Source organism: Equus caballus, chromosome 6 (genome assembly GCF_041296265.1).
Source record: "Equus caballus isolate H_3958 breed thoroughbred chromosome 6, TB-T2T, whole genome shotgun sequence".
In the NCBI taxonomy this organism is placed as follows: Eukaryota; Metazoa; Chordata; class Mammalia; order Perissodactyla; family Equidae; genus Equus; species Equus caballus.
This window is the reverse complement of record NC_091689.1, coordinates 83,567,376-83,595,329: the sequence shown is the minus strand read 5'-3', so window position 1 is coordinate 83,595,329 and position 27,954 is coordinate 83,567,376. Positions and strand designations below refer to the sequence as shown.

The 27,954-nt window shown below is 40.1% G+C and overlaps 1 protein-coding gene across 15 annotated transcripts in view; it reads left to right on the top strand.

Moving 5' to 3' along the window:
* Positions 1-27,954, top strand: part of LOC100062229 (cyclic AMP-dependent transcription factor ATF-7) — an 82,750-nt gene that overhangs the window by 39,679 nt on the left and 15,117 nt on the right. For 11 of the 15 annotated variants that reach the window (XM_014740836.3, XM_005611253.4, XM_014740837.3 and 8 more), the window contains 5 exons: positions 17,027-17,123; positions 20,313-20,431; positions 23,358-23,495; positions 26,343-26,500; positions 27,578-27,677. In XM_014740836.3, coding sequence (XP_014596322.1) covers positions 17,027-17,123; positions 20,313-20,431; positions 23,358-23,495; positions 26,343-26,500; positions 27,578-27,677 — 612 coding nt within the window. The remainder of the gene's footprint in view (positions 1-17,026; positions 17,124-20,312; positions 20,432-23,357; positions 23,496-26,342; positions 26,501-27,577; positions 27,678-27,954) is intronic. The other 4 variants (XM_070271559.1, XM_070271561.1, XM_070271558.1 and 1 more) reach the window with 1 other exon arrangement.

The following is a 27,954-nucleotide window of genomic DNA, read 5'->3' as shown; positions in this document are numbered from 1 at the left end:
CACTGGCAGAATCATTCTGGTGTAACTATTTGGGAACTCTGGAGTCTGGTGAAGGCTTGCAGCTTCCAGGGGAAGGATTGGAGGGTAAATTGTGGTTCATTTCAGTCAATTTCAGTTTAGCACAGTAGCAGCTACCTATCCCCCACCCCCAGCCACTTGCCAGGGAGCTCTGAATGTGTCCTTGGAGCAGCTTGCACACAATATGTGGGAGCTAGGTTGGGCAAAAAGGACCCTGTCCTCCAAATATTGGACCTGAACTTGGATTACTGAATGTTGCTTCTGATCACAGAGGTGTAGACAAAGAGGCAAGTAGCCACTTTTGTTGTTGTTATAAGCCCATCCTCCTCTAGCTAAAGTGACTTCTAGGGAATTTAAAGGGCCTGTGCTCTTTTTCTCCCCTTTATTTTTTGCTTTTTGGGAGCCATACATTAACAACAAGGACATTCAAAAACAACTGCTTCTGGGGAAAAATTAGAAGTGACTGCGCGTGCGCGGGGGAAGGCTCAGAAAAGATCCGAGAAGACCTTAAGTTTACACCTCAGGTTGATCTTTGGCACAGAGACACCCTACAACAATCAATAACAAAAATCAGCAAGCCCTGGGGAAGGAGGAGAATCTGATTTCCAGAGTTCCCACTTTATTAGATGCAAATGCCCAGTGTTCAACAAAAAAATCACAAGGCATACAAAGAAACAGCAAAGTATGGCCGATTCAAAGGAAAAAAAATAAAACAGAAACTGTCCCTGAAAAAGACCTGATGACAGATCTACTAGACAAAGGCTTTAAAACAACTGTGTTAAAGATGCTCAAAGAACTAAAGAAAGAGGTGGAGAAAGTCAAGAAAATGATGTGTGAACAAAATGTAAATGGCAATAAAGAGATGAAAACCTAAAACCAAAAAGAAATTCTGGAGCTGAAAAGTATGGTAACTGAAATGAAAAATTCGCTAGAAGGATTCAAAGACAGATTTAAACAGGCAGAAGAAAGAACCAGCAAACTTGAAGATAGGATAATGGAGATTATCAAGTATGGAGAACAGAAAGTAAAAAGATTGAAGGAAAAGTAAACAGAGCCTAAGGGACCTGTGGGTACCACCAAGCAGACAAATATATGTGTTGTAGGAGTCCCAGAAGAAGAGAGACAGAAAAGGGTGGAGAGAATATTTGAGGAAATAATGACTGAATACTTCCCAAATTTGATGAAAGACATGACTATAGACATCCAAGAAGCTCAACAAACTCCAAGAAAAATGAACCCAAAGAGACCCACACCAAACATATTATAAACAAGCTTTCAAAAGGCAGAGACAAAGAGAGAATCTTGAAAGCAGCAAGAGAGAAGCAAGTCATCACATACAAGGGACCCTCAATAAGATTATCAGCAAATTTCTGATCAGGAACTTTGGAGGCCAGAAGATGGTGCCAATACATGCAAAGTGCTAAAAGAAAAAACTGACAACCAAGAATCCTATATCCAGCAAAACTTCCCTTCAAAAATGAGGGAGAAATTAAGATATTCCCAGATAAGTAAAAACTGAGGGAGTTTGTGACCACTAGACCTGCCCTGCAAGAATGCATAAGGGAGTCCTGCAAGATGAAATGAAAGGATACTAGACGGGAACTCAAAGCCGTAGGGAGAAATAAAAATCTCAAGGAAGGTAAAACATGGGCACTTTTAAAGCTAGTGTTATTGTAAGAATGGTTTGTAACTGCACTTTTTGTTTTCTACATGATTTAAGAGACTAATGCATTTAAAAGAATTATTAGTTTATGTTTTGTGACCCACAATCTATAAAGATGTAATTTTGTGACACTAGCAACCAAAAGGAGTAGGCAAAGAACTGTAAAGGAGCAGAGTTTTTGTTGTGTTATTGAAGTTAAGCTGGTATAAATTCAAATTAGAGTGTTATAACGTTAGGCTATCAAATATAATACCTATGGAAACCATAAAAAAAAAGCTCTAGAATAAACACAAAAGGAAATGAGAGAGAAATTTAAACATTTCACTACAAAAAAAAATCAACTGAACACAAAAGAAGACAGTAATGCAGGAAACAAGGGACAAAAAAACAATAAGTCATGTAGAAGATAAACAGCACAATGACAGGAGTAAGTCCCTCCTTATCAGTAATTACTTTAAATGTAAATGGATTAAACTGCCCAGTCAAAAAGACAGAGATTGGCAGAATGGCAGAATGGATAAAAACACATAATCCAACTACAATAGTCCCTTCTTACCCACAGGGGATACATTCCAAGACCCCCCAATGGATGTCCGAAACTGTGAATAGTAATGAACTCTATATTTACTATGTTTTTTTCTATACATACCAATGATAAAGTTTAATTTATAAATTAGGCACAGTAAGAGATTAACAACAATTACTAACAGAACAATTATAACAATGTACTGTAATAAAAATTACTGTAGATCTTAACCTCAGCATATGATCTTTTTTCTTTTTTGTTAAATCAAGAACTTTCACCTTTTCGCTTAAAGGAAGCACTTTATGATTTCTCTGTAGCATATCCAGATTGCCAGCGTTGCTACCCTTGTGCTTTGGGGCCATTATTAAGTAAAATAAGATTTACTTGAACACAAGCACTGTGATACTGTGACAGTCAGTTAACCAAGACAGCTACTAAGTAATTAACGGGGAGGTAGCATATACTGTGTGGGTACCCTGGAGAAAGGGATGATTCACGTCCTGGGCGATCACACTACTCAGACTGGTGTGTGATTTAAAACTTATAAATTGTTTATTTCTGGAATTTTCCATTTAATGTTTTTGGACTGCAGTTGACCATGGGTAACTGAAACTGTGGAATGAGAAGCCACAGATAAGGGGGGAGTACTGTATATGCTGTCTGCAAGAGACTCACTTGAGATCCAAAGGCATAAAGAGGTTGAAAGTGAAAGGATAGAAAAAGATGTTCCATGCAAATAGTAACCAAGAGAGAGCAGTGGTGGCTATACTGATAACACAGTAAATGGATTATAGATCAAAATAGGTTACAGGAGACAAAAAAAGGACATTATATATTAATAAAAGATTCAATACAGCAAGAAGATACAACAATTATAAACATTTACACACCTAATGACAAACTATCAAAATATATGAAGCAAAAACTGACAGAATTGAAGGGAGAAATAGTTCTATATTAATATTTGGAGACTTCAATACCCCACTCACAATAATGGATAGAACAATCAGACAGTAGTTAAGTCAGGTAATAGAGGATTTAACACAATAAACCAAATAAATCTAACAGACATATGTAGAATACTGTGACTAACAACAGAATACACATTCTTCTCAAGTGCACAGGGGACATTTTCCAGCATAGGCCATATGCTGGGCCACAAATTAAGTCTTAATAGATTTTGAAAGATAAATGTGATACAAAGTATATTCTCTGACCATAATGACATGAAATTAGATGTCAAAAGTAAAACTGGAGGGGATGGCCCTATGATGGACTTCTTGATTTCATGCACTCCACTTCGGCAGCCCAGGGTTTCACCAGTTTGGATCCTTGGTACAGACCTAGCACCACTCATCAAGCCATGCTGAGGCAGCGTCCCACATAGTAGAACTAGAAGGACCTACAACTAGAATATACAACAATGTACTAGGGGGCTTTGGGGAGAAGAAGGAAAAAAAAAGTAAAACTGGAAAATTGAACAAAACTGTAGAAAATAAACAGTACACTTTTTTTTAAATTCAACATCCTTTTTTTATTGAGGTATAATTAACATACATTATATTAGTTTCAGATGTATAAGATAATGATTTGATATTTGTATATATTGCGAAGTGAGCACAATATGTCTAGTTAACATCTGTCACCATACGTAGTTACAGAATTTTTCTTGTGATGAGAACTTTTAAGATTTACTCTCTTAGCAACTTTCAAATATGCAATACAGTATTATTAACTATAGTTGCCATGAAGCAAACATACCAAAACTTGTGGAATGCAGTGCAAACAGTGCTAAGGGGGAAATTTATAGCTATAAATGCTTATATTAAAAATCAAGAAAGATATCAAATTAACAACCTAACTTTACAACTTAAGGAACTAGAAAAAGAACAAACTAAACTCAAAGCTGGCAGAAAGAAGGAAATAATAAAGTTGAGAGAAGAGATAAATGAAATAGAGAATAGAAAAACAGTTGAGAAAAATCAGTGAAATCAAAGGTTGGTTCTTTGACAAGATCAACAAGGACTGGCCCCATGGCTGAGTGGTTAAGTTCATGCGCTCTGCTTTGGTGGCCTAGGGTTTCACTGGTTCAGATCCTGGGTGCAGACATGGTACTGCTCATCAGGCCATGCTGACGCAGTGTCCCATGTAGCACAACCAGAAGGACCTACAACTAAAATATACAACTATGTACTGGGGGGCGGGGGGTGTTGGGGGAGAAAGAAAAGAAAAAAAAAAAAGATTGGCAACAGATGTTAGCTCAGATGCCAATCTTTAAAAAAAAAAAGAAGAAGAAAAGATCAACAAAATTGACAAACTTTTAGATAGATGGACCAGGAAAAAAAAGAGAGAAGACTCAAATTACTAAAAGCAGAAATGAAAGTGGGGACATTACCACCAATTCTACAGAAATAAAAAGGATTATAAGAGAGTACTATGAACAATTATACACCAATAAGTTAGATAATATAGATAAAATGGACAGATTCCTGGAAACACAAACCTATTAAGACTAAATCACAAAGAAATAGAAAATTTGAACACCTGTGTAACTAGTAAGGAGATTGAATCAGTAATCAGAAATCTGCCAACCAAGAAAACTCCTAGACCTGATGGCTTCACTGATGAATTCTACCAAACATTTAAAGAAGAACTAATACCCATCCTTCTCAAACTTTCCAAACAATTGAAGAAGAGGGAACACTTCCTAACTCATATTCTATGAGGCCAACATAACCCTGATAACAAAGCCAGATAAAGACACCATGAGAAAAGAAAACTACAGACCAATATCCCTTATGAACATTCATGCAAAAATCCTCAATAGAATACTAGTAAAGAGAATTCAGCAGCTTATAAAAGGAGTATACACCATAACCAAGTGGGATTTATTCCTGGAATGCAAGGATGGTTCAACATACAAAAATCAAGCAATGTAATACACCACATCAACAAAATGAAGAGCAAAAAACAACACAATCACCTCAATTGATGCAGAAAAAGCATTTGACAAAATTCAACACCCTTTCATGATGAAAACCCAACAAAATAGGAATAGAAGGAAACTACCTCAACATACTAAAATCAACATATGAAAAACCCACAGTGAACATCATACTCCGTGATGAAAGACTGAAAGCTTTTCCTCTAAGATCAGAAACAAGGAAAAGGATGCCTGCTTTCCACCAGTTCTATTCAACATTGTACTGGAAGTTCTCATCAGAGCGATTAGGCAAGAAAAATAAATAAAAGGCATCCAAATTGGGAAGGAAGAAATAAAATTATCTCTGTTTGCAGATGATATGATTTTATATGTTGAAAACTCTAAAGATTACACATAAGAAAATCTGTTAGAATTGATAAATGAATTTAGCAAAGTAGCAGGATACAAAGTCAAAACCCCAAAATCAGTTGCATTTCTATACCTGAAGTGTGAACAGTCTGAAAAGGAAATTACAAAAACAGTTCCATTTATAATAGCATCAAAAAGAATAAAATACTTAGGAATTAACTTAACCAAGGAGGTGAAAGACTTGTGCAGTGAAAACTGCAAAACATTGCTGAAAGAAATTAAAGAAGACATAAATAAATGGAAATACCTCCCATGTTTGGAAGACTTAATATTGTTAAAATGTCAGTGTTACCCAAAGCAATCTACAGATTCAATGCAAACCCTATCAAAATCTCAATGACATTTTTTGGTTTTAATAGAAAAACCATTCTAAAATTCATATGGAATCTCAAGGGACTCTGAATAGCCAAAACAATCTTGGAAAAGAACAAAACTAGAGAACTCATACTTCCTGGTTTCAAACTTACTGCAAAGCTACAGTAATCAAAACAGTGTGGTATTGGCATAAAGATAGACATATAGACCCATGGAATAGAATAGATATCCCAGAAACAAACCCTCCATGTATGGTCAAATGACTTTTGGCAAGGGTGCCAAGACCATTGACTGGGAAGGGCAGTCTTCCGGCGAATGGTGCTGGGCGCCTGGGTTGCCGCGCGGAGAATGAAGTCGGACCTTCCCTACCACCGCATACAAAAACCAGCTCAGAATGGATCCAGGACCTACGTGCAAGACCCAAAACAATAAAACTCTTGGAGGAAAGCTTCATGACACTGGATTTGGCAATGATTTCTTGGATATGACACTAAAGGTGCAGGTAAGAAAAGAAAAAATAGACAAATTGGATTTCATTAAAATTCAGAAATTTTGTGCATTAAAAGATACTATCCATGGAGTAAAAAGACAACCCACAGAATGGGAGAAAATATTTCAAATCCTATATCTGATAAAGGATTAATATCCAGAATGTAGGGAGAACTTCTAAAACTCAACAACAGACAACGTGATTCCAAAATTGGGCAAAGGACTTGAATAGACCTTTCTCCAAAGAAGATGCACAAGTGGCCAATGAGCACATGAAAAAATGCTCAACATCACTAACCATTAGGGAAATGCAAATCAAAACTACAATGAGATACCACTTCATACCCATTAGGATAGCTACTATATAAAAAAAAATAAGCGTTAGTGAGGGTGTGGAGAGATTGGAACCCTTGTGCACTGTTGGTGGGAATGTAAAATGGTACATCCAGTGTGGAAAAACAGTATGGCAGTTCCTCAAAAAATTAAAAATAGAATTACTGTATGATCCAGCAATCCCACTTCTGGGTACAGACCCAAAAGAATTGAAAGCAGAGTCTCGAAGAGATATTTGTACACTCATATTTATAGCAACATTATTCACAATAGAATAGCTAAAACGTGGAAGCAACCCAAGTGTCCATCGACTGATGAATGGATAAACAAAATGTGGCATGTGCATACAATGGGGTATTATTCAGTTGTAAAAAGGAAGGAAATTCTGCAGTATGCTACAATGTGGATGAATCCTGAAGACATGCTGAGTGAAATAAGTCACAAAAAGACAAATACTGTATGATTCCGCTTAAATGAGTTACTTAACAGTAGTCAGAATCATAAAGACAGAAAGTATAATGTTGGTTGCCAGGGGCTGGTGGGGAGGGAAGAATGGGGAGTTCTTTAGTGGGTACAGAGTTTTAGTTTTACAAGGTGAAAGGAGTTACCAGGGTAGACGGTGATGGTTGCACAACAATGTGAATGTATTTAATACCACTGAACTATACACTTAAAAATGGTTATGGTGGGGGCTGGCCCCATGGCCGAGTGGTTAAGTTCGCGCGCTCTGCTGCAGGTGGCCCAGTGTTTCTTTGGTTCGAATCCTGGGCATGGATATGGCACTGCTCATCAAACTATGCTGAGGCAGCGTCCCACATGCCACAACTCGAAAGACCCACAACGAAGAATATACAACTATGTACCAGGGGGCTTTGGGGAGAAAAAGGAAAAAATTAAAATTAAAAAAAAAAAAAATGGTTATGGGGGCTGGCCCCGTGGCCGAGTGGTTAAGTTCGTGCGCTCTGCTGCAGGCGGCCCAGTGTTTCGTCGGTTCGAATCCTGGGCGCGGACATGGCACTGCTCGTCAGACCACGCTGAGGCAGCGTCCCACATGCCACAACTAGAAGAACCCACAACGAAGAATACACAACTATGTACCGGGGGGCTTTGGGGAGAAAAAGGAAAAAATAAAATCTTTAAAAAAAAAAAAAAAGGTTATGGTGGCAAATTTTGTTATATGTATTTTATAGTGAAAAAAATAAAAAAGGAGAAAGAAGAAGAAAGGGAAAAGATTTATGCTTAACTGCTTTACTGTGATACTAGGGAACCCTATAGAAGAAGTTGAGGTGACCAGGACTTTGGCTCAGTACGTTAAAACCTGCAGTAAGATTTTATTTCTCAGTCTCATCAAGTAATAAGCAAGATTCAAAAACAAAATACCTAGCCTTTCCCAACTTAAAGTGATAGGAAATTATATTTGCCACTTTCTTTATTACACTGTCCAATCCTTGTTGGAGTTGGCCTGTATGACCTTTGGAACTCAGCTCATGTTTGCTGTGATTTATTGGGCACCTGCAACTTACTTGGCACAAGACATCACCGTGGGGCTCATGATTTTTCACGTTTGTCATGAACAGGAGGAGAGAATAAGGAACCAAAATAAAAATGAGTGATCAGATATGACTGAGTGCTTAAAACTTCTGCAACTTAGAGGAAGAGTTGTATCATTGGTCTTTATGATGTAGAATAATGCATTGATATTAATCCCAGATTATAATGATGAAGATTCCACAGTTCAGTGTTGACTATGGTTTTAATATTCCTTTTCTGCCCCCTCCCCTCGCACTGGTTTGTTGACTTGATTATAATATACCTTTTCCTCTTGTCAGATATTCCAGGGTGCACTTTATAAAAGGAGGAATCCAATTCTTGACACTGCTTGACTCCTGTGCGATGTTATGAAGTTCAAGTATTTGGGATCCTAAAAGAAAATGCTTAAAAGGGTGTGGTTAAAATTACCACTCATGGTTTGGGGAGTGAAGCAGGAAAAGATTACTGTTTATGAATTGACATTTTTTGCATACAGCGTTTTAGTTGGTAATAAAGTTCAGTGATGGAATCAGATACCCAAAAAAGTGAATTGCCCCACAAGTCGTGGCACCAATGTCCTTTCATACAACAGCGGTTTAACTCCAGCATACTGAAATTGTCCTAGGTGCCTTTCTGTAATAAAGGGAATCTGGTGTCTAACAAAATAGTGGGGAGGACACACTAATTCTCACTTAACTGCATAATGAAATATACTTTGGAAATGGAGATGGAAAGGCATCAGATTGTTCTGAAAGTGTGCCGTGTTAAGATCTTACAATCCAAAAGTGATAAAGTTTTTCAACAGTTATTCTCATACCACTATATAAAACTTGACCTACTCACTGAAACAGGAATTTATGGAGCGCCTACTGTGTGTTCACCACTAGGCCAAGCCCCAAGATGGGGCAGGTGGGGAGGGTAAAGAATAAGTGTAGGTTGCATTTTTAACCCACTAGTGGTTTACAGTCGACTTTAAAGAATAAAACCACGAGACCATGTAGACCAAAATTTTAAATTATGTGGTGCAAACCATTCAAATACCACACAAGTTCAGGAAAGATAGACTACTGAAGGAGAGTCATTAGAGAAGCTTTCAAAAAGCAATTAGATTTCAGCTGGGCCTTGGAAAAATGGTAGGACTTAGATAAACGGAGAAAGTGGAGAGGAAAGCATGTCTGAGAATAGGGGGATTGTGTAGAGGCACAAAATTGAAAACAAGTAGACTTCACAGATCAGCAGAGACTGATCCGGATGGAAAGTGTTAGAGGAAGAATAGGAGAAAATAAAGTCATAAAGATACAAGAGGATCAGAAAACTAATGGATTTTTACATTCCTTTAAAATCTCCTTTGGGAATGATTTCAACCTCCTCCTCAGTGTCAAGAAATTCTTCCCAATGATTTAAATCTCCTTTGCTGCTATTTTGACCCTTTCCTGTTGTCTTAATTTTTGAAATTCTATTTCTTACTCTAAGCTCCTCTCATTAGGGTATTCTTGGTCCTGACTGAGCCCAGCCTCTAGATCCATAGGAAAGAGCTGGTTTTTAAAATAGCAACTCTCCTTTTAGATATGGATGATGAAAATTCTCCCTCCATTGTACACATGGACAAGAGTTTTATAAATTGGAGATTCTCTGTAGAGCTTTAATGAGATATGCTAGTTGGCATTTGTTCAACAAATATTTATTAAGCACCTACTGTGTGCAGGTACTGTTCTAGGGGCTTGGGATACTTCCATAAACAAAGAAATGAAGAGGATCCTTGCTCTTGAGGAACTTATATTCTACCAGATGGCTTTGCTGCTAAACCAACTATCAAATAATGTTTCTACTCTCAAAATTCCTTCTTTTTACAATGGACTAATTTAGTTAGCTGTCAGAATCTTCTCTTTAAGACACTCAGACAGCTTTCCCAAAACAGAAAATTCCTCAATCCTTAGACAAAGGAATTTACCTTAGGTACAGTTTGGTAGGGATTTTTCCCCCTTTCTTTAGTTTGTCCTCCTTCGTTCCCTGACAACAGTTTCTCGTAGAATATTTTGGGAAGAAGTTTCCTGTTCTTATTTTTCCTCTTTAAATTACCTTGCTCACACATGCAGCCTATGAGCTGCTGCTGCTGTGGTTGTATTTATTTGTTGAACAATCCTGTCCTTTGAAATGATTCATTCAAGAGCCGTGAAGCATTCAAAGCAGGATGTGTGACTCATTTGGTAAACAGCAGCGTCTCGAAGTAGCGAGGAGTAGCCTGGGATTAATGGAGGTGCAAATGAAAGTTATGTTGGCTCTGAGGTGTGTGTAGCCCCTTCCCTCCTTCTCCGTTTCCCTGGTCTCCCAGATGGAAGGGAGAGCCCGCGCTGGGGATAGAGCACTGCAGCGAGGCTCAGAAGCCTTGTCTAGACTGGCACGGATTTCCCAGCTGCTTCTCTCAGAATATGTCGTCAATTCAAGCTATTAAATAGTGTTCAAAAAAGGTCAGTTATTCCTTCCACCCTGTGCAGCACCACTATCATTCTATTCTAGAGCTTGCTTCCCATAGTTTCCCAGGTCTTCTACGGCTTTTTCATGCTATTTTCTTTCATCAAAATATGCCCGAGTGTAGATAGTGTAATAACAGAAAGTTATTCTGCCCATAAAGCGTTGCCAAACCCAGAAACTTTGGAGAAGGGGCTAGTTGGGTTTCTGCATAAACCACTTTTCAGACTATCACAAATATAAACTCAGTTCCCCGCATTGTCCCCTGATAGTTTAGGCATTCAGGGCGCATTTCCTAGTATCTAAAGAGTTCTGATTTGTCTCCTTCTCCCAGTCTGCTCTTCTAAAACAAGGAAAGGGACGTGAATTAATCATAGGTCAGGATATAAGAGCATTTTTAAATATGAGGCAAATCCACATGGAAACTGGAGCTGTGGTGGCCAAAACCAACATGTCCGGAATGAGTGTGGCTGGGGGCTGAGCGCATATTGCACAGGAATCTCACTGGTCACAATACTTTACCAGGGATTTACCTTGAAACTCTTACATCTCTAATGCCCACGTGCTTGTGCCTGGCTCACAGTCAAGAGGCAAAAATTTAGCTTTCGTTTGGCCTGAGCTCTCATTTGCCCTGAGCCATGTCTTCAGTTTTGTTCAGTGCTGCTATTTCAAAAGGTTTCAGAAAGACTAGTCTTAACGGGATTAGGGAAAGAACTTTCTCTAAACATTGACTTGTTCAGAATTATTCTGCAAAGAAAAACTAATTTGTACTATAATATCTGTCTACTTTGAGGTTAAAAAGGGAAAAGAAGAGAGAACTATCTGAGTACATGCTGTATGCCAGGTCCTACACTAAGTGTTTTATATAATTATTTCATTTACAAGCTTAAGAAAAGAGGAGTATGGGGGAGCCTTCTGGGGGGCCTGAAATGTTTCATATCTTGATCTACATTGTGATTATACAGGCATAGACTTTTACAAAAATTCATTGAGCTGTACATTTAATGTTTGTGTTCTGTGTATGTTACACATCAGTTTTAAAAAAATTAAAAATCTTAAGACTTTATTCATTGAGATGTATTCCTGATTTACAGTTCCTACCATCTTTGTTCTTCAGGCCATTTCTACTTCTTTACTTAGCTCTGTTCATTTAGTCAGCCTGCTAGTAGGAAGGATTCCAGATTCTCCTATCACAGAAGGATGGGTGAGAATGAAATAGAAATGGAAAGGATTTTACCAAAGTTCTCCCATGGAAAATTGTTAATAACTAACTATATTTTCTCTGCCCATTTTGCAGCTAATATCAGTTTTCAGATTGACTTCCTAATAGTCCTGACATTCCATTTATGCTTCTTAACATTTTTGAAACTAAGAAAATCTCTTTTCTTGCTATTTTTTTCCTCCACTGGGGACTGAAAATCCAAAGTAGCCAAAATTGTTTCGATTTGGTTCTTCTTTATTATCTCTTGGTTACTAACAAGGCAATGCATGAGAATTCCATTTAATTTGTTCTCCCAGTTACAGAGCCTTCCGTCTCTGTCTTCCTAATTTCCCTGTCCTGAGTATTTGCAGATCTGTAGTACGTCAGCCATTTTATGAAATGAGGTTGGGAGTTCTCTGCCTAGGTTTTTTTCCGTCCAAGTTTCAGATCCAAAAACATGTGTTGGCAGTTTGGCTAGAGAAACTAAAAAACAGCTTTTTTTCCCCCTTGTTTCTTTCTCTCTTTCCCTGTTACCCTGTAACAGGATTTCTCAACAGAGACAGAGTTGACATTTTGGGTCAGATAATTCTTTATTTGGGGGAGCTATCCTGTGCATTATAGGATGTTTATCAGCATCCCAGGCCTCTACCCCCCAGAGGCCAGTAGCATCCCCCCAGTTGTGACAAGCAAAAATGTTTCCAAGCATTGTCAGATGTCCCTTGGGGGGCAGGGTTGCCTCTGGTCGAGAACCACTGCCATATAGTATAAACTGCATTAGAGAAAATGGGTTTGGGGGGAAAGATTCAAGATTGGCACATGATTAAAATTCCTGTCAGATCTTTGAGCATATTATCTAGATCAGAATTGTCCAAAAAAAATATAATGCAAACCACAAATGCAAGCCACATATGTAATTTTAAATTTTCTAGTAGCCACATTAAAAAGTAAAAGTAAACAAGTGAAATTAATTTTAATAATATATTTTATTTAACCCACTATATCCAAAATATTATCATTTCAACATGTAATCAACATAAAATTAATGGGATGTTTTACATTCTTTTTTTCTTTTTTTGTACTGAGTCTTTGAAATCTATTGTGTATTTTGACTTGCAGTACGTCTCGATTTGGACTAGCCACATTTCAAGCGCTCAATAGCCACATATGGCTAGTGGCTGCCATATTGGATAGGGCAGATATAAATCATCTTGGTCTTTAGATAGGGTTAAAGTTAGCACATGATACTTTCCCTCCCCCATTTATGCCAAAGAACTGTCCTGATTCATGTACTGAGAAGTAAGACTCTACACCTGTGTTACCATACAAATCCTCTTACAAGGCGTATAAACTGCCTTCCCCGTCGAGTATGACTCAAATTCTTCAGCCCCCATTTCGAATGATATCAGTATTCTCTTGTCATGGAGATGATTAATATCTACACATTTATTGAAAATCAACATTATTTATGCTACAACCAGAGTGAAAGTTCCCTTAGTGGCTCTTTGACAAACCTTAGTAATAGGTAAGACCAAAAAACAAAGGCAGGCCCAGGGTATTAACAACTGGAAGAGCTAGATTTGTTTTTGCTTGAGGAAGATTGGCCCTGAGCTAACATCCGTGCCAGTCTTACTCTATTTTATATGAGGCACACCACCACTGCATGGCTTGATGAGCAGTGTGTAGGTCTGTGCCTGGGATCCAAACCCTCGAATCCCTGGCTGCAAAGTGGAGTGCACAAACTTAACCTCTATGCCACCAGGCCAGCCTCATGGAAGAGCTAGATTTTTAAATGGGCAGTAATTCAAAAAGAAAATCCTTTTGGAGCCTCTCAACCCATTTTAATTCAATAGAATATGTTTTTAATAAGGTCAAAATTTTTATCACTTAATAATTTTAGATGTTTTGATTGAGAAATTGCTTTCAGAGGGATGATTTCCTAAGCATACAGTTCAAGATTGTTCTAGAGAATTCCTTTTTTTTTCTTTTTTGCATGAGAAAGATTGGCCCTGAGCTAACATCTATGCCAGTCTTCCTCTATTTTTTCTGTATGTGGGACACCACCATAGCATGGCTTGATGAGCAGTGTGTAGGTCCATGCCTGGGATCTGAACCCTTGAACCCTGGGCTGCTAAAGTAGAATGTGCGAACTTGACCACTGTGCCACCGGACTGGCCCCTCTAGAGAATTCTTAAGAGTTAACTCTTAGTAAATGAGAGAGAATATAAGGAACAATGAAAATAATAGCCAGATTGACATTCACTTTAACAAAAAGCTTTAGTGAACTTTTATTCTCCCCCTCCTACTCTAGCCATACAAGCATTATGTTGGAAAGGGCGCGGAGAGAAGACTGGAGCCAAGACCAGGCCAGTGCCTTGCTTCTGCCCTTTTGGCTGCTCCTGCTCTGCAGCACACTACTTGATTTACTCAGGGATTCTTAACTTTTGTGGTGTCATGAATCCCTTTGGCAGTTTGGGGAAGCCTATGAACCCCTTCTCAGGATAATGTTTTTAAATTAATAAAATATGTAGAATTATTAAAGGAAACCAATTATTTTGAAATACAGTTATCAAAAATGTTTTAAAATATTTGATATCTGTGCTATTTTATTAATGCATTAAATAACTTCTGGTGGTGAGTCTGGTGACTATCATAATTTCAAAGTAGTGATGAGTATAAAGGATATTTTGAGATATCTGTAATAACTGTAATATGAGATGAAAATATGTGTGATTTCTATTGTTAAATTTCAGTTAGAGTTTAGTGAGGATAAAGATGTAATTTTTTTCCTCGACACGTTCAGGTATCAGACCATCTGAGATGCTGATGGGTGGGAGATCCTTGCAGCCACCTTCAGATCTCTTCAGACCCCAGCTTTGGATTTGGAAAAAATAAATAGCTCAAGAGGGAATGGGGTGGTGTGGAAGAGAACAGGGAGTGTGCAGCAGAGAGGAACAAGAAGTAGAGGACAAATGAGACAAATCAGGACGGTGCAGCAACATTGTAACAGAAGAGGGAGTTGCCTTTTAGAATATTAAACATTCCAAACCAGAGCAAAAACGGATGGAGGTTAAAATCTTTCTCCCAGCTCAATTTTGAGCAAACTAGATTTCTGATAGTAGAAAAGGACTTTTTGCTTGAAAGTCATTCTTCTAGATTCTAGAACATTGTGCAAAATTTTTCAAGCTACCTACATGATATTTCCTTGAAATATGTATAAACGAGTTTTTTAAAAAATATTATTACGTTACCTAAATGTATAACAATACATTTTGAAAATTTATACTGCTGCCTAATCCACTACTCTTCCTATACCCCTAAAATGATGTTTTTTTCCTCTGTTGTAGACTAGATTCTACGCATTTCCTTTTACCAAATACCTGTCAATCCCAGACTCTGCAGTGACTTGTGTAACCTACAGATATCATACCCCTGGGTAACACCCTGTTCCCTCCTTTCCCCACCCCGACCCCGACCCTTTTTTCCGTAGGGAACAATCTCTGGTGGAAACAGTTGATGCCTAGAGTTAACCAACAAGAGAGAAAACTAAAGTTCTTGGCTGAATTTCCCCACACTTGAATCAGTTTTGCCCTAGCTCTACTGGAGACCACTAAGACAGTCTTTTGTCTGTTTTACTTCTTGGTTCTTCATACTTTCCTTTGAAAATTCCCTTCGCCCTTCAGGCCTGTGGGCTTAGCCTGGAAGGGTTGTAGATCTTTAACTGGCTTTAGTTGTGATACGGCTGAGAGCAAATTGGGAGAAAGCTACTTTCAGGTAAAATAAAGGAACTTAAACAGTACCGTTTGCTTTCTTGACTGGAGAGGAGCTGGGATGAAGCCAACTCCTGTCTGTCTGGCTCACAGTCAAGAAGAGCTGTGGAAAGGAGGGCATAGGTATAGTGTTTGGTGGGAAGTGTGTATGTCTCTAATGAGGAGAGTAAAAAGAGGAGACTAACCAATCATTATTTTTAGAAACAAAAAGACAATAGAACCATGTTTCAGAGGCTCCGCTGGTGAAAAAGCTGTAGGAAACTGCAGCATTCAAGCTTTACTGTGTTGCAAACGTTTTAATGAAGGAACAGACCAGCCAGCCTCAAAGGGAATTTTGAGGGTATCATTCTTTTGAATTACTGCTGTTCATCTGTTCCCTTCCCCTCCCCTTCTAAAGAAGGGGTGGGAGCATAAATTATTGTCCAGTAACCCTGTCTTATTTAGTCTTAAAGTGAAGCAGACCTAGCCTCACGTCTTCATTGTCCTTTCACTCAAACCCCTAAATAAATAAAATCTCTATACCATCTCCTTTTCCCTTCCCTCATCCTGCCTACAGGCTTCTCCTTACCCTAACAAAAAAGGGTTTCTGCTTGCATTTTTATTCTGCCATTATATAACCAGCAGCATTGCACTGGCCCCTTTATGACTGATGGAGCCCAGGCGGGCTGCCCAATGAGGGGAGACAGCATTTGGCCGATGGGGCTGGTGTGTGCCATTACTGCTGGCCATTGGGCCTCTGTCCTCTACAGCTCCATCCTGGCTCGTTAAAACCCTGAGCCAAATAGCTGGGCAGGCGCCTTCTGTAGCACTGTTGGGGCCAGGAAGTTAAATGGTTCTCCTAATCCTGCATAATTTATCTCCCTGTTAGCCCCTCATAAATAGTCCTGTTCAGCCCCACTGTGGAGAGCTTCATTCTGAATTTCCTATTTTTGTGATGACCAACGAGTGCCCAGCCTTTCCCTTCTTCTCTCTTTATTATTATTATTAAAAATTATCTTCCCCTTGTTTGCTACGAGTTTGCGTTAATGTTTTTTTCATTTGGAGCCTCCTGCCTGGACCCCACTTCACCAACAATCTGTCCACTTCTCTCGTTTGGACCTGATAATACAGAACAGTTGGTACTACGGTCTTCGCCTTCTCCTCTCATCCCAGCTTTCTATTGCATCTTTCTCTCCTTCCCATTTTCTCTCTTTTAATCCATCTCCTCTCCTTTTCCATCACTTCCAGTTTTTTCTCCTTTCCATTCCCTCTCCAGTCCCTCTTTCCAGGGACCAACCTTATTGCAGGATGTTTGGTAGGACATTTTAAAAGGACACTGAATCGCTTATTTTTTTTTTCACATCTCTGTTCTGTTTCGTTTCAGAGATTTACAAATGAGGACCACCTGGCAGTTCATAAACACAAGCATGAGATGACATTGAAATTTGGCCCAGCCCGAACTGACTCAGTCATCATTGCAGGTATTTGCTGCCCCAGAAGCCACGTGCCTTGGTATCACCAGACAGTTAAGATTAATACCAGGGACCAGATGTACTGGGAGCTATACTCCCCTTCTCCCATTAAGAGCCCTTATGTGATCTGCATTTAATCAGGAAATAGGAACACTAAAAGCTCCCAAGTTTCTATTGTGCCTTCAACTCTCTGTTTTTAATACATGATTGGGTTCTATGGTTTTTGAGGGTAGGTGTGTTGAGGTTTTGCCTTAGCTTTTTTCAGTCTATTCCCTCCTTGCCTTCTTTTTATTAAGAGTTTGGAAGATTTACAGACAAAAGACGCCTTTGACATTTCTCCCTATCCACAGTGAAGGAGTGAACAAAAGAAAGCAAGAAAGCCAACCTAGCCTGGCTGCTTCTCTTCCACCGCGTGTCAGTTTTCCCCGAGCAGACAGATTGTCAGTTCGTAAATTCGGCTTCCCTTGTGAACCCAGACACCATTGAAGGCAGATTTCCAAAGCTCAAACAAGACGTTTAGTCAATGGGACCTTTCTAAGCCAATTTGGGTGACCTGGAACCCCTTACCGGTTGTTTTAGATATTGTCTTGCTTACATATGCCATTCTCAAGGGAGCTTTCTCAGCAACTGCTCTCAAACCCTGCCGTAGTTCTGTTGTGTCATTTCCAGCTAGACAGGCGTACACACCAAAGTGCGCTTTTCTTTTGATACTGTGAGGGGCTCTGATTTAGCCTGAGTTAAGCAAGCTTTCCTCAATATTTAATCAATAGGGATTTTAGTTGGTGGTTATTCCGTCAGTTAATGACTCAGGTAAGGCACAATTTCTCTAAGTACTACCAGCCAAGTGCTACTCAGTGATACTAGTATTCTCACAATCTTGAGCTGTCTTATTCTTTCTTCAAATCTTCTATGTTCTCTTCCTTCCTCCTCTGTCTGCTGCAACCCTCATTATGCCTGGCTTCTTTTATAGGCTCCTAGCTGGCCTCCTTGACTCGTCTCTCATTGTAATCCATCTTGCATTCTCTTGAAAAGCCAGTTTTCCTTAAATTCTTCTCCTGTGTTCAAAATCTGTCGTTATCTTCCTATTTTATTTTCTCTTGCTTTAAGGCTATTTGAACTTAGATTTTTAGGCTTTCCATAACCTAGCCCCATGGTACCTACCCAACTTTACATGCAACTTATATACCTAACATGATTATCTTTTGACCTAGACCTACCTTTGTCTCCTCACCTATACACGGTACCCATACCCTGCCTCTCTCTATGCCTTCACCTGCCTTACTCCTCTTATCCTCCAAATCTTCTCTTCTCTCTACCATCTAAAGCCATTCTTTAAGGCCCAGCTCAAGTCCCACTTCTTGAAACCTTTCCTAACTACTCTGTTGTTAATTTGTCTTTATTCAATTTCTACAACAATTTTATTCTCTACTGCACAGCTATTTTTTGTATAGTATGATGCTGTCTATGTATATTAGTTTTTATTTTCTCAACTAGAAAACATTCTCTTAATTCTCTAGGGCAAGAGCCATGTCTTATATTTGAGCAAAACTCCTGTGCTCCTGTCCCTCTCCTCCCCCAAATTTACACGTTTGTGCGCATGTAGCACCAAAATATATAGAAAGCATTCACTAACGCTTGTTTATTTCTTTGGAATCGGCAGAGCAGGCTGAGGGTTTTCTTACACATTTTCAGGATGTTTGGCTGTTTGTTCAGGAATAGGAGAAGTTTGTATGAACCTCAGATCAGAGATCCCAAAGGCCCTTTTCTGCCATAGCCATGCCCTTAGCTGCCCTGCCCTGCTCCACTTGACTTGTGACTTCTTGTGTGGACGTGCTGCAGTACTCTCGAAGCATAAAGGATGATAGCACCTCTACTCCCGCAGGGATGGAGGCAAGGTAGCTTTATCATTGGTCAGCCAAAGCTGCCAGAGAACCTTTTAAAACTATTTTGGAGGAAGTGGTAACTTTTCCAAACACTCTCGTTCAGAAGAGGTTTTGTTTAAATTTTTTCAACATACAAAATTTTTTCCATGGACAATCCCACAGGACTATTCCCAACTGATCTTGCTAGAAGGAACAATTTCAGCCCCAGGTCTCACTCCTTAAAATATCATTTAAACATTGTTCTATTTCTGTCATTCAGTCTAGTGGTTTGGGGTATGAGATGGACCCCTGAGGTGACTAGCATATCAAGGAAAACCATCATAGTAGAGTTGGGATCAGGGAAGATTCAACTGACCCAACAGAGAAACACTAGAATAGCAGAATGGGGAGAGAGAAGCTCAGATCTAAAATTCAGTTTGGGCCACAACTAGAAGGACCTGCAACTAAGATATACAACTATGTACCAGGGGGATTTGAGGAGATAAAGCAGAAAAATAAATAAATAAATAAAATAAAATTCACTTTGCTTGAAAAGTTCCCGTGGGTTACCAGGAGCCTTCCTCTTCCCAAGGGCAGACGCGATGTATTGAGGAAAGACTTGTGCAGCCCCTGAGAGGATATTTTGGCTGGCAAATCTCAATCCAAATATCCTGGCTTCCGGAATTCACTCTGGGCCCCAGTCTCTGTGAAATGAGCTCTATTGTTTGCAGTTTCCTTTTCTAGCTCATGATCTTGCTGTCTTGTTCTCCAGCCCCTAGATTTGCCTGGAATGCCTTCAGAAGGTAACAGACCCTTAGCTCAGTGATCGCTGAGCATCGTTTCTTATTTGGTAGCTTTAGCAAGCAATCTCAACCATCTTATCCTCAGTTTCTTCTCCTTATTAGATTTTAACATCCATCTGCTTATACCTGCTCACTTCAGACCTAGCAGGGAGTAAGTTTAAAAAGAAAATGTCATTTAACTGTACTTGATTTTCAAATCCGGAGGTTTCACAAACTCCACCTGAATAGGTGGTTTTGTTTTATTTGGGAGTGAGGGAGGTGAAACCAACCTCTGGGAGAAAGGTGGTTAATGGATAGTCACACAACAAAACATTGTTCTGTCTTCCCTCTGCTGGCCTTGAGGCAGCACAGCACACACACCCTCTGGTGGCCCAGCACCAGCCTTCACCTGCTAGAGCTCTGTAACAGCAAATTTGCCCCGTCACAGAGACTCTCTCCCGATAGAAGAATAAAAATGTGTTCTCTGTATACTCTCAAGTTTTAATTTCAGGTCAAAACTCAAATAGAGGTGTCTTTTCTTTTTATATCTACAGATCAAACTCCTACTCCGACTAGGTTCCTGAAGAACTGTGAGGAGGTGGGGCTCTTCAATGAACTAGCCAGCTCCTTCGAACATGAATTCAAGAAAGCTTCAGATGAGGAAGAAAAAAAGGCAAGAGGCGGGACTTTTGCTGAAAAACTGGTAGTGTTCAGATCTAGGCTATTTTCATTGTGCCCTGGGATAATTTGCTAATTGGTTAAAGTGCAGAATTATGGGCTTGGATCTGTAGAACCAGATAGTATTCGCTAATCCTAGTCAACTTTTCATATCTTTAAAGGTCCAGGTGATGGATCAGCACAAATCTGTCTTCACTGAAAGTCAGTCTTCTTGCCCTTCCGGTGGAGCATTAGTTCAATAATCTATTTTTTAAAAAATTATTTCTGGGGTCGACCCCGTGGCCAAGTAGTTAAGTTCATGCGCTCCACTTCGGTGGCCCAGGGTTTCGCTGATTGGGATCCTGGGTGCAGACATGACACTGCTTGTCAGGCCACACTGAGGTGGCGTCCCACATGCCACAACTAGAAGGACCCACAACTAAAATATACAACTATGTACTGGAGGGACTTGGGGGAGAAAAAGCAGGAAAAAAAAAAGAAGATTGGCAACAGTTGTTAGCTCAGGTGCCAGTCTTTAAAAAGAAAAAATTATTTCTGTTCTGAATATGTTGAAGATGTTAAAAGATTCTAAATCAGTCAGATTTTGTTGGATTTTTTTTTTTTTTTTTTTGCCAAATCCCACTCTTTTCTGAGCTAATCAGACTTCTCACCTGGACTGTTTTCATTCAATCAGCCAGTCAACAAGCATTTATTGAATTTACGTCACTGGGGGAATGTTTAAAGAAATTGAGGAAGTTTTGCTTGGAAAAAAGAAGATTTAATATGAACAAAATTTCAGTCTTAAAATATCTGAAGAGCTTTCACATAAAAGAGGGGTTAAACTTATTCTTTGTGGCTCTAAGGAAGTAGGACTGGAAGGTGGAAGCTGTCACGAAGTGTGTGAAATTCTATGTAGGCCACTGAATGTAGCTACTGTAGAGAGGTTTACAATGTTAGAATCTCTTCAGATTCTGAGGTGCTGTGATTCTGACTTTAAAGCCTTTGTATTTCTGGATCCCTAAAGAAACCTTTAGTTTCAAAGACCAGAGGAAATAGTTTAAGAGGCAGAGCCAAAGGAAAAATAGTTCCCATGGAATAAGGGATTTTGGAGAAAGGAAACTGGAAAGATCAAAGTTTACTTTGGAATTAGAATTCTACGTTATTAATCACTATTTAAATCAGGTCTGTGTAGCATAATAATTCAGAAAAATTCCCATATCTCTATCTCAAAACATATATACATTAACACATGTGCCTCCCGTAATTGTATGTGCAGTCTTCTCATCATTCTTTTTCTTTAGAAGCCTAGATGTCTCAGTTGCTTCAACCTATGTGGTATCATTTTATTTTACAGCTTCCCTACTTCATCCCCCTATCATTTCTCCCTCCCCCAAACAGAAGTAGTCAGTCAAATTGTTCCCACCAGGATGTGAGGGATTTTAAAGCAAACTCATTATAGGCATATTCAAGAAAATTAGCCTCCCTTTAAAAGCTTCAAGTCTTTTCCACTGCCATTTTAGCTCAGTTGACATTTCTGGGGGCCATTCAGGTTGGTCAGGCGTTCGTTCCTCGGGCACCCCTCCGTGACTCTTCCTGCCTCTGCAGGGCGGCTTCCCCTCCCGTTGGTGAGAAGCACAGACTCGGTGGAAGATTGTCTCCAGGAGTGTTTCATGAGCCCCAAACTTGACTGAACCACAGCTTTGCTGGGAGATGCCCCTAGGGGATTTTAAACCTGTGGTTGTATTTACCTGGGGGCCTCTCCTTCCCACCTCCCTCTGACTTAAGGGATCCCAGAATTAGCTCAATTGGGCTGACATCTTAGCAATGTAGAAAAAATGAGGGCAGAAATGAAACCTTCTTTGCCATTGCTCACCCCCATTAGATTGGAGAGAAAGAACCTAAATTACCACCTTTTCTAATGTAGTAGACACCAGATTATCTTCAGTTTGCTCAATTACCAAGAAGGTTTCTAGGAATTAAGGTAGCAAGGGAAGAGTTAGAAACAAGCTCCTCTTTCACCAGGAAGCCTAGAATATGGGAAGAATAGAACAAAGGATCCACTTTGCCATGAAACTGAACTGCAAAGCCAGCCCTCCAATGTGGTGCAGTGTCAGGGCCGTCATCTCAGATGGTTTATTGTTCCCTGCAAAGCCGTTTACGGCTCCACAGTTCTGTGATATGATTGCACCACTGCCAGAAACGTACTCTCTTCCCTTTCTGGTTTTCTCCAGCCCTGCTCCTAGGACCAAGTTCTCATTTCTTCCACTGATCAAGTGATCAGCCTTTCCTTTCTTTGTTACCGTACCGCAGAACCCTGTCTTTCTAACTTCCAGCCTCTAGCACCAGATTTTGGGGTGAGATTACCATCAAGTCTGGGGAGTTCCCCAGAAAAGATCTTTCCTATCTTGTTTGCAGTGCTTTAATAGCCAGTTTGTCTTTGTTTCCTTTTAATAATTGGGTAATCTAGTCATTCTGATTGGCAGAAAAAGTGCTCGCAGCTCTCGAGTGGCCAACAGAGCTGGTTGGGAGTAGGCAGGCACTGGGTTTAGGAATCATTTTACTTTCCTGAAAAAGAATATAATCATAATATTTGCATGGATTTAAATGACATCTTTTTTTTTTTCCTTTCAGGGTCTTGATAAGCATTATAAGTATTTTTTTTTCCTTTTAGAATCTTTGTAAGTGTTCACCATGGCGAAGCAGGTGTTATCCTCATCCTATAGTTAGGGAAACAGAAGCCCTGAGAAGTTAAAATGATTTGCCCCGAGCTGTTCATAAAACCTAGCTAGGTTCCACACTTTTTTGACTTGTAATTCCATGCTCTGACCGAGGGCTAAACTTCTTAGAAGTGTATTCCCTGGATATATTTTATCTGGAAAGGTATAGATTCAGCCTGAAGGAAATCACGGGGTTGAACTATGCTTGTTTCTCCCTTTTAACAGGCTGCTGCTGGGCCCCTTGACATGTCTCTGCCTTCTACTCCCGACATCAAAATCAAAGAAGAGGAGCCGGTGGAGGTAGACTCATCGCCACCTGACAGCCCTGCCTCCAGCCCCTGCTCCCCGCCACTCAAGGACAAGGTAAACGTCTCTAGCGGAAGGCAGCCCAGGGCCGGCCCCGGGGCGAGTGGTCAGGTTTGCACACTCCGCTTCGGCGTCCCTGGGTTTCGCCGGTTCAGATCCTGGGCACGGACATGACACCACTCATCAGGCCACGTTGAGGTGGCGTCCCACGTGCCACAACTAGAGGGACCCACAACTAAAATATACAACTATGTACTGGGGGGATTTGGGGAGAAAAAGCAATTAAAAAAAAAAAAAAGAAGATTGGCGACAGTTGTTAACTCAAGTGCCAATCCATAAAAAAAAAGAAAGGAGTCATCCCAAATGCTGATTGATGGGTTAAGTTTTGAGTCATTAGTTGTATAAATAGTGTGTGATATAAGAGGATTGATTATATTTAAATAATTCTTAATTGTTTAGAAGATTTATATAAATTTCACCTATTCTCTGAACCAGCAATTCCACTTCTAAGTCTACGTGGAAATGAAATCAGTGCATACATCCACCAAAAGAAGTATATAAGGGGCTCGCCCTGTGGCCGAGTGGTTAAGTTTGCATACTCTGCTTCAGCGGCCTAAGGTTTCGCCATTTTGGATCCTTGGCACAGACCTAGCACTGCTCATCAAGCCATGCTGAGGCTGTGTCCTACATAGCAGAGCCAGAAGGACCTACATCTAGAATATACAACTATGTACTGGGGGCTTTGGGGATAAGAAGAAAAAAAGATTGGCCACAGATGTTAGCTCAGATGCCAGCCTTAAAAAAAAAAGTATATAAGAATGTTCATAACATTTGTATTCATAATAGTCAAACAACTGGAAGTGGTCCAAATGTCCATCAATAAGAGAATGAAAAAATAAATTGTGGTATATTTCTAAAATGGAATACTTCATGGCATTAAAAAACAATGAACTAATGATATAGACAGAAACGTGGATTAATCTCACAAATATTATATTGAACAACAGCAACAACAAATTCAGACATAAAAGTACATACTGGGGCCAGCCCGGTGGCATAGTGGTTATGTTTGTGTGCTCCTCTTTGGCAGCCCAGAGTTCGCCAGTTTGGATCCCAGGCACGGACCTACACACTGCTCATCAAGCTGTGTTGTGGTGGTGTCCCATATACAAAACGGTGGAAGATTGGCACAGATGTTAGCTCAGGAACAATCTTCCTCAAGCAAAAAAGAAAAAAAAGAGGAAGATTGGCAACTAATGTTAGCTCAGGGCCAATCTTTCTCACCCCTGCAAAAAAAAAAAAAAGTGCATACTGTATGGGCCAGCCCCATGGCATAATGGTTGGGTTTGTCATGCTCTGCTTCAGCAGCCTGGGTTCACGGGTGTAGATCCTGGGCACAGACCTACACCACTCGTCAGTCATGCTGTGGCGGCAACCCACATATAAAGCGGAGGAAGATCAGCACAGATGTTAGCTCAGGGCTAATCTTCCTCAGCAAAAAAAAAAGAAAAAGAAAAAGTACCTATTATATGATCTCATTTACTTCAGTTTCAAGAAGAAGCAAAACTATTTGATGATGCTAGAACTCAGCACAGAGTTTACCTCTTGTGAGGGAAGGTGTGATTTGGGAAGGGACACGGGACAACATTCTGGGGTGCTAGAAATGAGCTCTGTCTTGATTTTTACATATGTAAAAAGTCAATTAGTTGTATCCTTTAGGTTAATTCGCTTTATTGTATGTATGTTATACTTCAATTAATAAGTGAAAAAGAAAAATCACATAATTCATAAACTGGACATTAAACAATTTAGGAAAAAAAGTCTTCCCAGAGGGAAGTCTTCTAGTGACTCATCACTCAGTTTTCACGAAGTTTAGTCTGTGTAACCAGCACCTGGATATCATCAGAACCTCAGAGTTCCAGTCTCTACTGCTCTACCGGTGGGTCTTGTTTTTTTTTTAAAGATTGGCACCTGAGCTAACAATTGTTGCCAATCTTTTTCTTCTGCTTTTTCTCCCCAAGTCCCCCCAGTACATAGTTGTATATCCTAGTTGTGAGTCCTTCTAGTTGTGGCATGTAGGATGCCACCTCAGCATGGCCTGATGAGCGGTGCCAGGTCCTCACCCAGGATTCAAACCAGGAAAACCCTGGGCCGCCAAAGCAGAGCACACGGACTTAACCTCTTGGCCACAGGGCCGGCCCCTCATTTTAATATCTACTGTGGATAGACCATCTGTACTTCATTTTACCTCCCTCCAAATTTGGTTTGATAACTTCCCTAAACTACCCTCTCCATAAACATTACAACTATCTCCCCTCCCTCCCCTTTTCATCAGCTGCCAGGTCCTAGAGGCTGTCTGGAGACGGTTTCAGGGCCGCTGTGGCCACTGGCAATCTAAGAGCCTAACAAGTTAACAGTGGAAGCAGTTTGTTTTATTAGCACATGATCATTATTCAGACTTCTGTAGCCCTTTTTTAAAGGGGTCTATAGGAGATACCGAGTTGCCTTACCACCAGTCATATACCTGCCTTTTCCCATTAGAGATCAGAGGACACTCAGGCACCAACTTTAGAATGAAAATATCTAAAATGAAAAATTATGACAATCCTTATACTTTATATGGTACTACAGTGCTGCTACAAAGACTTCAAGTAATTTTCCAATTGTCGTCTCATTCATATGGCCATCATCCCTGAGAGAGAGATAGCCAAAAGGTCTTAACTCAGCATTCCTACTGAATGGGTGAGTCAGGTATGGGTCCATTATCACAGTGGAATCAGGCCATGATTTATGAGTTGCTCTAGTGCTCTTTACAGTAAATTTGTACTAGGTTTTACCAGTTACGTATTTCCCTATACGTAGACCCTTAAAGCATCTTGTGATCTGTTGGTCTCTTCTCCCAAGGAGGTTGCCCCAAAGCCTGTTGTGATTTCTACGCCCACGCCTACCATCGTTCGCCCTGGCTCCCTGCCTCTCCACTTGGGCTATGATCCACTTCACCCAACCCTTCCCTCCCCAACCTCCGTCATCACACAGGCTCCACCATCCAACAGGCAACTTGGGTAAGTAAAGAGAGCAGGGAGAAACAGTGAAGTCTGCATCTCTTGCCTCTTTGTGAAATGATTTCATAAAACAGGGACTGTTTTTGATACTTCAGGAAAATGAGTCACCGAGGTTGTCTCAAAATAAATTTTTCTCCCCATAAACAGAACCTCCTTTACCTTTTTAGTAGACAAGCAAGTATTTATTTTGGGAGCAGTACCTCCTTAATTTGGAAGTTTAATACACTTCTTCGATCTAAAAGAAGAATCCTTAAAACTTTAGGAGATCCATCATAGTGGTGGAGGTCACACAGGAAAGTATGTTTAGTTCTTGACTTCAATCTGTAGAAGTTTATTGGGGCACTACTGAATGAGGAGCTGAAACCCATTAAGTTGTCTTTTGTGAGTCTGGTGTTCCCCTCAGTCCCAGTTAGGGTTCTTGGTCTTTCCTACCCTTAATTTTGTTTATTTGTCTCTGTCTTCACTCCTGGCATGGCCGATACACATTTCCTAATGGAATGACTTGAGATCCTGTCCCCAGGTACCCATGAGTTAAGAGGTTATAGTCAGGATTCAGCCTCTTAAAGCTTTTGTTCTCTGGACCCAGTAGAAAAAAATACCAAGGGACGTCTTTTTTGGGCAAGGGTAGAGAAAAATGTGGAAAGGAACAAGAGAAACTTACTCGTATTTGGTTATCATATGATATAATTCAGCTTTGCAAAATGAAAACTTTGGTCTAACCTGCCCTTATTTAAGGCAAGACAGAATTTATACGTGCCAGTGGTAGGAATGTCTATTTAATTTTTTTAAACTCCCAGGAGGATTAGCTTCCCACCCATTTGAGTTCAGTGGTGTTTGCTTAATTTGCAAGTTATAAAGATCTTGCCATTTCTCTCCATCCATAAGGTAAGGTTAGTAGCATTTTCTGCTTTTTCCACCTTCATGAGGGTGTCAGGATTTTATAGTGTTGCCCTGTACCTTCTCTAACTAGAGAAAACTGAAAAACCTCCTATAATTATAGGAGGAAGATCCGTCAGCAAAAGGGTCTGGTACCATGACCACTGGTATTATGACCACTTCATTTCATGTCTCCTCCAGGTCTCCCACTGGCTCCCTCCCTCTCGTCATGCATCTTGCTAATGGACAGACCATGCCTGTGCTGCCAGGGCCTCCGGTACAGATGCCTTCTGTTATATCGGTGAGCGCTGTAGTTGGGGCAGCCAACCCTACCCACACACTAATCCCTCCCTTCCACCTGATTGCTCATAAACACACACGAGCCCCTGGGAAACGTGGGCTCTGGTCTGTATTAGTTGAGCATAGCAGCCTGCCCACGCTCTTCACTAACCTCTGCCAACCCAGCACTATGGAACACTAGACAAAGACTCATCTGGACAATTGGCTCCTGGTCTAGAAATTGATCTTGCCAGCCTGCTGATTGGTTGATTTCACTTGGCACTTAGCACCTCCCAAAT